This window comes from Apium graveolens, chromosome 11 (assembly GCF_009905375.1).
Source record: "Apium graveolens cultivar Ventura chromosome 11, ASM990537v1, whole genome shotgun sequence".
Taxonomy (NCBI): Eukaryota; Viridiplantae; Streptophyta; class Magnoliopsida; order Apiales; family Apiaceae; genus Apium; species Apium graveolens.
In genome coordinates this window covers 60819660-60831744 of record NC_133657.1, presented here as the reverse complement: position 1 = coordinate 60831744, position 12085 = coordinate 60819660, and the positions used below count along the sequence as shown (strand labels likewise).

The 12085-nt window shown below is 36.2% G+C and overlaps 1 protein-coding gene and 1 non-coding gene across 2 annotated transcripts; one reads left to right on the top strand and one right to left on the bottom strand.

Annotated features, from left to right (window-relative positions):
* Nucleotides 1-4067: 4067 nt before the first annotated feature.
* Nucleotides 4068-4174, top strand: LOC141699539 (small nucleolar RNA R71). Its single transcript, XR_012565991.1, has one exon. It is a non-coding gene; the product is annotated as a small nucleolar RNA R71 (small nucleolar RNA).
* A 2843-nt stretch (nt 4175-7017) lies between these two features.
* On the bottom strand, nt 7018-11763 carry LOC141697922 (uncharacterized). The gene is made up of 7 exons (XM_074502485.1): nt 11352-11763; nt 10614-10732; nt 10426-10491; nt 10094-10291; nt 8809-8927; nt 8054-8159; nt 7018-7967 (listed from the first exon to the last, which is right to left on the bottom strand). The coding sequence occupies exons 1-7, from the start codon at nt 11539-11541 to the stop codon at nt 7416-7418; spliced, it is 1350 nt and encodes a 449-aa protein (XP_074358586.1). The 5' UTR covers nt 11542-11763; the 3' UTR covers nt 7018-7415.
* Between the last annotated feature and the right edge of the window lie 322 nt (nt 11764-12085).

Below are 12085 nucleotides of genomic sequence, written 5' to 3'. Positions count from 1 at the left end.
CCATGATTTGTAGCAAGACACTAGCTTGATTTTTATATAAAATTAAATGAGTTTTGAAATATTGTGTGCACTGTTTTATTTCAGCTAACATAATATTACTGTATTTCTAATCTGCTTTGTTAACCAAGTAACAAACATTCAAAAACCCTTAAAAATATCCAAAACACATTCACCCCCCTCCCCCTCTGTGTTGTATTCATTACCTAACAAGTGGTATCAGAGCAAAATCTGAAAGCAAATAGATTAAAGATCTTAATAGAATGAATACACAAAAGATTAGCAGTATCAAGATACCAGCCTTTGATAAAACTAACTACACAATATAAAAGAAAAAGATGATGTTGTTTCTAAGGATGACCAATCCCTTGTACATCCAGATTCTGAAGAATGGGCCTTTCACTCCCATGGAAAGGATTGAAGAATCTACAGATGGAGATATGGTTATCCCAACTCAATATGGTCCTAAAGATCCTTCAAAATACATAGACATTAAGAAGGAACAAGTTTCTCTTGACAATAGTCTGCAATTAATTCGGATAGAGTCACTTGACAATGTCATGTACAATAATGTTGTCAACTGTGACACAGCTAAACAGATCTGAGAGAAAATAGAGATTCTGTGTGAAGGTACAGAGGAAGTTAGATCCAACCAAAGGAGAATACTGGTGTCTCGGTATGAGAGTTTCATAGCTAAACCTAAGGAAAGTATAACTGATGTCTTTGAAAGATTCAAAAAGCTGATTAATGACTTGCAGCTACATGAAAAATACTATGAAGCTGAGGAAGTTAACTTGAAGTTTTTGCTCACCCTTCCTGACCATCTAGAACAGAAGATTCCAGCTATAAGAAAAGGGAGAGACTTGAGCAGAATGAAACTGGATGTTTTGTATGGCATTCTAAAAACCTATGAACTGGAAATGATCCAAAGAAAATCTTTAAGAGCTAGTCAAGAGCACATTATTGACGGATCAAGTGCACTAGTTATTAATGACATCCAGTCATCTGATGATGAACTAGAAATCAAGACTCCAGTTGTTTCAAGTAATGAACAAAAGAATAAGGAACCATAGAAGCAAGTTATTCTTGAACTTGAAGAGAATAAATTATATACCTTGGATGAACTGGATGAGTTAAATCAGTCCATGGCTTACTTAGAAAGGAAATTCTCTAATATTAGAGTAAATAAACCAATGTTATTCAAAAACAAGGGACATACGTCCAACAAGGACAACGGCTGGAAGGAAAAGTCACAGTATAACAATGGCATCAAAAATGGCTACAAAACAGGATCTGTTGACAGGTCAAAGATCAGGTGCTTCAATTGTGATGAATTGGGCCATTTTGCTACAGAATGCAGGAAGCCCAAGAAGGTGAAAAAGGACAAGGACTATCTTGAATTGGAGGCAAAGTATGAGGTTCTTCTAACAAAGTAACATGGTAAAGCTTATATTACAGAAAGAAAAAGTTAAGATGATTCGGATAATGATGATGATGAGGAAGTAGGATACTATGCACTTATGGCCTTGGAGCAAGGAGAGTCATCTTCATCAAAAATATAGGTACCAACTCTTACCACTATTGATATAAATGAAAGTCAATATAAGGAGACTGTTGAAAAGATAAGCACAGAATTGTTCCACATCCATACTAGCATGGTAGCAGCTACTGAGGAGGTCAGTAGGTTATCAAAAACTAATGAGAAGCTTGAGAGTGAGAAATAAAAGTTTGAGCTACTGCTTATGGAGATTGAGACAGTGACACAAGAAAATGAATATCTGAAGAACAAGCTCAAGTGTGCTAGTGAAATAGAAGCCGTGTTAAAAGAAAAAATAGAAAAGAATGAGGTAAAACTGAAGTCATTCGGGAATGCATCTCAGCTAGTTGGTCAGTACTATGAGAAGAACAAGCCATGTGCAAACATAGCTATTGGATTGGATTATGATGCATTAAACAACAACGAAAAGGTTGAAGGTGATAGAGGCAAAATAATTATAAATGAAGATATCCCAGTTATGCTGAGAAAAGTGGATGCACCTCTGTTCATGACATGTGAAGCAAATTTTAGTGAAGTTGAGTTGGTAATATAGCAAGAGCTTGCTGATGAGGATAATGAGAAGAATTGCAAAGAAACAGTACTCCAACTCCTAAAGCTAAGAAGAAGCCCAAAGTGTATCAAACTCCCAAGAAACCAACCAAGGAAGTTAAGACTGAGAATGCAGGAAAGAAGAAGAAAAACAAAAATGGGAAGGTTGGAATAAACAAAAGCAATAACTTTGTATTTGTTGCAGATGCTCCCAGGAAATAGTGTCAAAAGCGTGGATCTGTTAATCATCTAACTCACCCTTGTAAAAAGGTTGTTAGCAAGCCAGGAGTAGGAGCATGCAAGTATAATGAAGCTAAGGCTGATGATCTTTACTCATTATGTGACAAGTTTGATTGCATATCTTGCAACATGAAAGTAATGACAAGTTGCCACAAGCTGAGAGTAGATCTTAAGAAAGTCAATATTGAGTCCTCAACTAAAAAGGAAAATGCACATCAATCAATGAATTCTATTCTTTCCGAATCATCAAATTCTAATTCTACCAAATCTGTTAACAAGAAGATAGTACCCAACGCTGCTTGGGTTGCTAAACACACTTAATCCTCATTATGTGTAGGACAAAGTGAAGAAGGTCATATGGATCATAGACAGTGGATGCTCAAGACATATGACAGGTGATATGGCCCTGCTATCACAATTTGAGGATATGGCTGGCCCATTAGTGACTTTTGGAGACAACATCAAAGGTTTTATAATGGATATTGCAAGATTGACAAAGGCATCAGATTGATGCTAGCTCCCAAGTCACATAAGCATTTGTCAAATGACACATTTTCAATGGTGCATGGAATAGTGAAGATTACAGGATCTTTAAGCTTCGGAGGCAACTTCTGTTACAGCACAGCACTGCATTCCTCCGTGAGAGCAACTGTCTCTAAGTCATAAAGCTTCACCTTCCGAGAGAGAATACCCTTTATAAACTTCGCATAACTAGGCATTTGCTCAATAGCTTCAGCGAAAGGTATGTTGATGTGAAGTTTCTTGAACACCTCCAGAAACTTCTCAAACTGCTTATCCAGTTTTTTTTCTACAGCCTCTTAGGAAAGGGAGGTGGAGGATTGGTCTGTTTCTCCCATGTATTACCCTCAGGAGGAGTGTGTTCAACAGTAGTCTTCCTTGGTTCCACTTTAGCTTCCTTCTGCACTACTTTTCAGCCATAGCTTCTTCATCTGAGCCATGAACATGTTCAGGGTTTGCAACCTTCCCAGACCTCAATGTAATTGCCTTTACCTACTCCTTTGCTTCTCTCTTTCCCGGTACTTCAGTGTCACTATGAAGTGTACCAGGTTGACGATTTAACAAGGCATTGACAATTTGCCCAATTTGATTTTCCAAGGTCTTGATAGAAACCGCTTAACTCTTGCACATGAGCCTCAACTCCTCCAATTCAGATTTTTTATTCGACTGTTACAGCTGGAGTTGTTGCCTTGGTGCATATTACGGTTGCTGAAAACCAGGGGGGTTGTACTGCTTTGCTGGATACTACTGATAAGGCTGCTGAACCGCATTCTGAGTGTTGCTCCAACTAAAGTTAGGATGATTACGGTTGTTAGGATGATAGGTGGCTAGTACAGGTTGCTGCGACCTCTGAAAGTTGCTCACGAACTGAGCTGATTCACTAGAAATGGAACACTAATCAGTCTCATGGGCACCATCACAAAGCTCACATGCACTAGTGATCTGATTAACTCCATAATTAGATAGAGAATCCACCTTCATCGTCAACGCCTTAAGTTGAGCAGCTATAGCAGTGGCTGCATCCAACTCTAGAATTCCTGCTACCTTACCCTGAGATAGTCGCTGAGTAGGATTCTGGTATTCATTAGCAGCCATCAATTCAATCAATTCATAAGCATCATCATAGCTTTTAACCCACAAGGCTCCTCCTGATGCTACATCAAGCATGTGTCTAGAAGTAGCACCCAAACCATTATAGAAACAGTTAATGATCATCCAGTCAGGCATCCCATGATGAGGATACTTCCTAAGCATCTCCTTATATCGATCCCAAGCCTCGCATAAAGATTCTCCAGATTGCTGAGCAAATTGAGTAAGTGCGTTTCTGATTGCAGCAGTCTTCGCCATATGAAAGAATTTGGTTAAGAACTTCTGAGCAAGATCCTCCCATTTGGTGATAGACCCCAGTGGTAAAGAATGTAACCAGCACTTAGATTTATCCGGCAGAGAGAATGGTAAAAGCCTCAACTTAATAGCATCTTCCGAAACTCCATTGAACTTGAAAGTATCGCAGATCTCGATGAAATCTCTGATGTGCATGTTGGGGTCTTCAGTCGGAGAACCCCCAAACTGAACTGAGTTTTGTATCATCTGAATCGTGCTCGACTTGATCTCAAAGGTATTAGCCGAGATGGCTGGTCGAATAATGCTAGACTGAATATCATCGATATTCGGCTGAGAATAGTCCATCAAAGCCTTTAGATTTGCTTCTAGTTCTCCCATTGCAACAAGAGCTTTTTCTTCCTTCTCAACTAAGATTTCTTCTTCAACTTTCTCCTCGACTGCCACTTCTTCCTCGGCTTAATCTAGTGTCCTCTTACGAGACCGAGAACGCGAATGCATACACGCTTGCTAGAGTACCTGAAACACGACAAGGAATTAAGTAAGTAACAATGTCCGAGTCACTGAACTTTAACGACCAACGATGATAAACACATAAACTAAAAATTAATACCGATATCCCCGGCAACGGTGCCAAAAACTTGTTAGTCGCTAAACATGCGCTAATATTCACGCAAGTAAACACGTTCGCAAGTAATATAGAATAAATTCTAGTTCGTTCCCACAGGGATATGTTTAGGTTAATTTCAATCAATGTATTTATGCAACACTAGTATGGTTATTATCCAATGTTAAGACGAGTAACAAATTGAGTTTTGATTATACTACGATTAACTATTGAGAATTATACTAGAGAATATTAACTAAGAGATTAAAGAGAGTTGGATAATATATGACATAAACATGGGATTCTAACTTTATTAAATACTTCATTCAATAGCCTTTTTGTTCTTAATCTTAGCATGTAATGGTGATGACACTAATCAGATAACACGAAACTGATAAACGCCAACTTTCGTTGTACGAATACCATACTACCAGACATCCACAAAAGAGATAAGAAGCTAAATAGACACCAATTATATTGAGACCCTATATGTCTATAGAATTTGACAACATAACGGTTTAATGCACAAGTTATCTATCATGATTATATAGGGCAGGTAAGATGGTTAAAATTACCTACGCATCATGCATATCAAATACATGAACCTATGCTAGCATGACAAGTTCTAAACCCTTAAATTCACTTTCACTTCATTAAAGATTAACACGCTATCTTATAAGTTCGCGACACTCACAAGACGAATAAGCACAACCAAAACTAGGTTATCATACAATCACCACACACTAAGGCATCGAAACAAATTAACTAAAGAAATTCATAAATAAATCCGTTAGAACCCCATGATAACGATTAGCCCATAATCGGACTCATCATCAACGTGGGTTCCGATGAAAGCATGGTATAATAAACATAGTCTTTATACTTAATAAAACCAAGTACGAACAAAAGTAAAGGTTTAAGAATAAGAAAACTAGCATCCAGTTACAACTTAAAACAAAGAATCACAAGAATAAACTAGATCTTCTTCGCCTTAGTTGAATTGTGCTCTACGGTCTTCTTACGCCTTCTCCTTAGCTCTGGTACGTCTCCTTATGAAAAACAACCTTTATTTATGTATATATAGCAACCCATGCATAGTAGAAGTCCATCCAATAAAAAATTCACAAGAATCGGGATTTTAATTCACGACCTGGCGCGGGCGCGCTGTATTTCTGTTCCTCGGGCGCGGGCGCGCGCTATGACAGCGCAGGCGCGCCGGTCTTCTGGAAAAACTTCTTTTGTCTTCTTTTCTTGCTACAATGAGTGGGTCTTCGCAAGCCTTTATTCCTTGGACATCATCCTAACACCATATTAGCATCAAATCAATGCTAATTCACCTGAATTCCGGATTAATGCCGGAAATGTAAAAACGCTAGAAAACACATTAAAACACCAATAACTTGAGTACAAAAACACCAATTCAAAATTTAATAAAGCGTTATAAAGTGTCATAAATATCACTCAATAAAATACTTCATCTCAAGAGGTCCTTCTCAATATTAGAGGTAAAACAAAACACACCTCAAACTATAACTTCCAAATTAAATGACAATCTTTCCATTCGTAAAATATTTTTCTGCTTCCTTTGTGGTTGTGATCTTAAAACCACTTTTTACCAAAAGAACTTATGTATAAGAATGAGAAGAATTGCATAAGTTCATCCCAGGTAAATTTGGAATTTAGTAACATAAAAACATTTTTAAGAAGTTGCAAAACCTCATTTGGGACAAGAATATTGACATGGAACCTTAATTTTCTGGCGGGCCTTTTCTGTGTGTGTTTCTTTCATGTATAGGATGCATGCAAGGAACTGAGATCAAGCGGGCTCTTCGTTAAGTTACTTGAGGCAGTGCTGAAAACAGGAAACAGGATGAATGTAGGAACAATCAGGGGAGGAGCCATAGCATCTTCTGAAGAAAACAGGATGAACGTAAGATACTCATCGAAGGATAAAATCATCCTGTTTCCTAACTTCTGAAGAAAAAATTGAAATTGCAGTGGAGGAGGAACTTAAAAATCTCACTAAATGATTTTGTTAATGTTCAAGTTCACTGCAAAGGGATGTTTTTTTTTTCATTTATTTCAATATATGTATTTCCAAGCACCAGAATTCATTTTGATTTTAAAAAAACACCAGAATTCATTTTATGTAAAGTAAACTGGGACTTTCTGCATATACCAATGTGCATAAAAAAGGTACTTTCACACGCTTTCTAAAAAACAAATCTGAAATAAACAATTAACTTTATAGGCAGGCATTACATGCAAAATACATAGGCATCAAAATTCAAGTACTAGTCCATGCCCTGCTCATTAAGCGGGTATGTTTAACAAGAAAAAAAAAACTGTTTTCTTAAATATAGTAAATTAAATAAAAAGTAATTTTGCCATATAGCAACGTATAGGCTTACAGCTGTAACTGGCAAATTTTGTTTTTATTTTAGTAAAGCTCCAGGCCTCCAGCTGGGAAAACAAAACCGTAACCCCAGAAAACAAAACCTCATTAATCATTAACTGATACATCACTTTCATTTACTCTCAAACAAAATTTTATTTACATTGGCTGGTAGAGCTGAGTTTAAATGAATATAAACTCAAGGCTTCTGAACCTCATATAGTCATTGTTTACATCGCCAGGTGCCCTTCCATGAAGTTTTTCCAAGCTTTCAAAGGGTTATTGCTTTGAAGGTTTACAAAACTTTCATTTACTCTGGTGCTTGTAAATATACCTCTGGCAGCAAAACCCATCAGCTCAGTTGGGTCCATATAACCACGAATCCTCGATACAATTCCACCTTCATAAGATAAGCCCATCCTGAAATATCGATCTTGTGAAGTGTTCTCTTTCACATTTACATGTTCTGCTTTGTGCTCAGTAACAGAAATTTGTTTAGGTGGCTCTAGCTCATCAAGACCAATATAATCTTCCATGCCAAGCGACTCCCAGTCTACCTGTCGTAAGATTCCAGCAGCACGGTCAGTGCACCTCCAAGGATAGTTTTGGGATTGCAATGATTGTTCAAGGGCTAATCTATCAACTTGGGCTTTCATTTTTCGTATCCGTTCACCAATCCTTGCAGATACAGCATCATAGAGTTTTCCTCTTGACATCCCTGGGTTTCCTTCCATGCCAAGTAGATCGTCAAATTCCACTGGATCACCTACGAGTACAGTTACCTATCACGTAAACAAATGTTTGTTACATATAAGCCTAAGAATTACGAGTTCTAACAATCCATGGTCCCAAGACAAAAATTATCTACCGTCTTTCCGATCCTCGGAAACTTGGCCCCTATGGGCATAATATCTTGCATGCCAGTGTGCACAAACGGAACAACCATGGGTACATTGTCAGCATCCAGGACCAATCTGCTAATACGCATAAATTATTAGAAAAGCCCTCCCAGTCTCCTAACGTCACACACACACGGCTATTTTATTGTAATTAGAGACAAAATCAAATTCTATCAAAGAAAACTAAATGGACTTTAAATGCCAATTTATATAACTCAACAACCTAATATTACTCTAAAATAGAATTAGAAAATTTAAATAAGCTTTTGGATGATTATCTTGCTCACTGATCAAGTCCAGTTCCATCAGCTTATTGATAATAATTAATATCACTGTGGTATAAGTACAAAAAAACTGGATATCATTTGACCAGACCAACATATGCTCAACCAGCAGTTTGCAACAGAATTTGATGACCTGTTAGAATTTGATGACCTAATAGCTAAACATTTCTTACGTTCTTTTAGGAAAGCTTTCGGCTCCATTTGTTTGCCAGAAAATAACTTGATTTTGGAAAATATTTTTAAATCCCCAGAAAATATTTTCACTTATTTTGGTTTAATCAAAGATTTATAAAAAATGGTGAGAAAATGTTTAGTTTGGAAAATATTTTTCCCTTCTGAAAAGGAAAAGTCATTTTCCAGAAACTCACCTTCAATTAGAAAAAATGGAAGATTAAAAAAAATTAAGGAAGCAACTTAGTATATAGAGCAATCATTCTGACCTTCCAATGCCTCGTTTTGCTGATCCAACAGTCTTTCCACCATCTCGAGAACGACTGCCTTCAGGAAATATATGAACCCAGCCACCGCGATTCAATTTAGCAATAGCAATGTCCATCCCCTGCGACAGTATGGAGTGTTAAAACTATCCAAATCAACTTCTTTTTTATCATCCTCTTTATTCCGCTTTATATGTCCTCATTCTTGATCAATTTTGTATTCCCTAATTATTCTGATTCACTTACAATTCTATTGTTCCGATTCACTTTTCATTCTAAAATCCGTGTATAACTATATAATAACTACTAAAGATTTACCAATTTTAAAGTAAAACATACATTTATTGGAATAAAGTTGATCTTTTTCTTGCCAAATAAAGTTAATCTTTTAAAATTTATATTTTGTACTATTTTATATGATGCACTTTATAGTAGTGACAGCAGACTAAAAAAGGTACTAAAAATAATGCTGTAAAATACAAAAGAGATACATGACTAATAAATTGTAGTTATCATAAGGTAGATACGCATTCTCTCTATCATTTCTTCCTTAGGTTCAGTAAATCATTATCTCTAGGATTCTGTCAAAGAGCAGAAACAGCTAAACAAGTTACAAATTTAAGCCCTAAATTATCACAAAAAGGAAAATAAAAAAACTCATCGTCAAAAACAAAAACTGGATTATGCACCACTGGTAAATCGTACAGCATTTTTGATAATATTGAATACAAAATGCAATTAAGTGATATGAACAAAGAACGTTTGTAAAACGAATTTGTTTATAAATTTCACTAAACATTTTTGTTTGTATATGAAGTGACTTCAGTGGAGAAAAAATGAATAATGACAATATTGACAAATCTTGGCTAAAAGAATGGACAGAGGTGTTGAAGTCGAACTCTGTGTTTAGAAATAAGAAACAACCAAGAGGGTGGAACAGATTCATCAAACAGCTTCAGGCTTTTCCTCATTCAAAGCAATTTGCTTACAGAGGTAGTGTACCTATCAAACAGGTCCTTAGTGTCCAGTATTACACAGAAATGACAGTTGGAAAACAACTTCACAAAGTTCTCTAGCCTACACACCAAAACAGTTGCCAAAGCAGCAACCTTGCAACCCATACAAGATAAGAAAGTACACTGATAGCGGAGATGAATAGCTCATGGTAATATTAAGTTATTCCATAGAATGGTGCTAAGTAGGAACAGCTGTTGGTGATAATTTATAATTTGATGTCTAACAAGTAACAACTTAGGCATTCTAGAACACATAATTCTAGAGAATGTACCTTTTGATAAATTCCTTCACCACGAGTAAGTGGTAAAACTTTAACATGCTTGAAAAAGGCAGACGTTACTGGATTCCTAAAACAACGATCACTTGCACAAAGCGTCCATCTTAAGTTTTGAGCATCCAATAGAACACTCGGGGGAATCAGCGCAGCGATAACAAGTGGATCATCAAGAGAAGCAACATGATTACTAACCTACATAAGTTCAAACGTTACAGCAACCATGAGACAGGTCACAGGTTAATGTTGCATAGAGTTAATTGGGATAAGGAACCATAAAAGCATATGCACCAACTCAAAATAAAGTACATAGCACAAAATTTCCACACCGTTATAAGAGACTTGTTGTTTGGTCTATGCTGCAATGCTTGATGAAGTTTCTCTGCACCATATATCTGTAATAAAAGCCATTAAAGTTTTTTAATGTATTAATTTCTTCTGGAAAAGAAAATGGTGTCAAGGTAAGTTCGTTGATGACATTGAAAATTCAAAAAACAAACTTACTATAGAGATTTACCTGTACTCTGTTAAGGCCATGCATAAAAACATAACAAACGTTTCCGATAACAGGAACTGCCACAGCTTGAAGCATGCGAGTAAGAACTGAATCACCTTCCATGTCGATATCCTTGCTAACTGAACATATGATGAAAACCATACTTAGTTCAATTTTACATGTTTTTGGAACGAAGATGATAAAAAGAATACACCTAGGTATGCGCTTAGGTGATTAGGTGCCTAGGCAAGGTGGATTAATATTTACGGTCTATCTTAACTTGGTAAGAACTTCACAGTACAAAGGAAACCAAGATGTGGCACTTGAGGTTAAAATGGCCATATTCAGATTATAAATAAAAAAAAATTGGGAAATTAGATGCGCACAATGTGGTTCCTATACATAACTATGTGTACGTGGAAAACGTGAAGCAGCTTGACAAACTTGGCATACAATTAATAAAACCATGCACAAAATGTGTTATGCAGGTGAAGTAAAATGTAATCCACATTAGACAAATTGAAAAACAACAGTAATGCAATATCTTTTATTTACGACAACAACAGAACAAATGATGAGCTACATAAACGACAATTAACACGACAATAGTGAATTAATATTCTGTTAGAATCTAATATTAAATCGGCGAGCAAAAGGTTAATCAAACACATGACATGAAAGGGATACAAGCACATACATATATAATCAATGTGTATAGATATAGGTATAGATATAGATAATAATAATAATAATAATGACCTCTTTTGAGATAAAATTTGGTAGAAGAAGGCAAAGACTGTCGACGAAAATTGCGAAATCGATCAATCCAGAGCTGAATAACTGAGGTGTCAGGAGGAGAAGGGCGGTGACGATCGACGGCGACTCTGAAACGGTGTCGTAGTAGGAGCTGAAGTGACCTAGCTTTCTCTTTCCACTGCTCTCCTTCCATCACAATCACAATCACAATCCTAGTTTTAGAATTGTATAGTTCTGGTGCTCCACAATTACATATAAATAAAGACTTTGAGATGTGTGTAGGATATAAATTAATTAAGATAGGCGGTTTGGTTAGGTTGAGACTTGAGAATAGGTTATGGTAATTGGGTTTTTTTTGGGGGGTTTCTTCGGCGGCAAGAAGGGTGCCAGTGTAGGGGATGAGGAAAAAAAAATCCCACTCCTTTGTTTACGTCCTTTTTACCTAGACATACATTATTCTATAATTTATTTTTTTTTAAAAAATCATGTATAAAATTTTAAATATTAGTATATTTTTATTTAAAAAATAAATAAATAAATTATTTTGAAAACCACATTTTATGGGATTATTGAAAAATGTACCGATCCTCTTTCCCCAATATAAATAACTTGGAGGAACGGAGGGAGAAATATTTATTTTATTCATTAGTATTGGTATATTATTATTATTACTAGCCTAAAACCCAAAACTAGTGCAACACACGTAAAATAGCATGAGATAAAAGGTTTTTGCTCAA

What these genes read in the sequence shown, in the direction of transcription:
- LOC141697922 (XM_074502485.1), bottom strand. Translation starts at nt 11,541, where the DNA reads ATGGAAGGAGAGCAGTGGAAAGAGAAAGCTAGGTCACTTCAGCTCCTA. An exon ending in CAAATTTTATCTCAAAAGAG is followed by an intron (nt 10,733 to 11,351) that starts GTCATTATTATT and finishes TCATATGTTCAG; the next exon opens with TTAGCAAGGATATCGACATG. An exon ending in ATGGCCTTAACAGAGTACAG is followed by an intron (nt 10,492 to 10,613) that starts GTAAATCTCTAT and finishes CTTTTATTACAG; the next exon opens with ATATATGGTGCAGAGAAACT.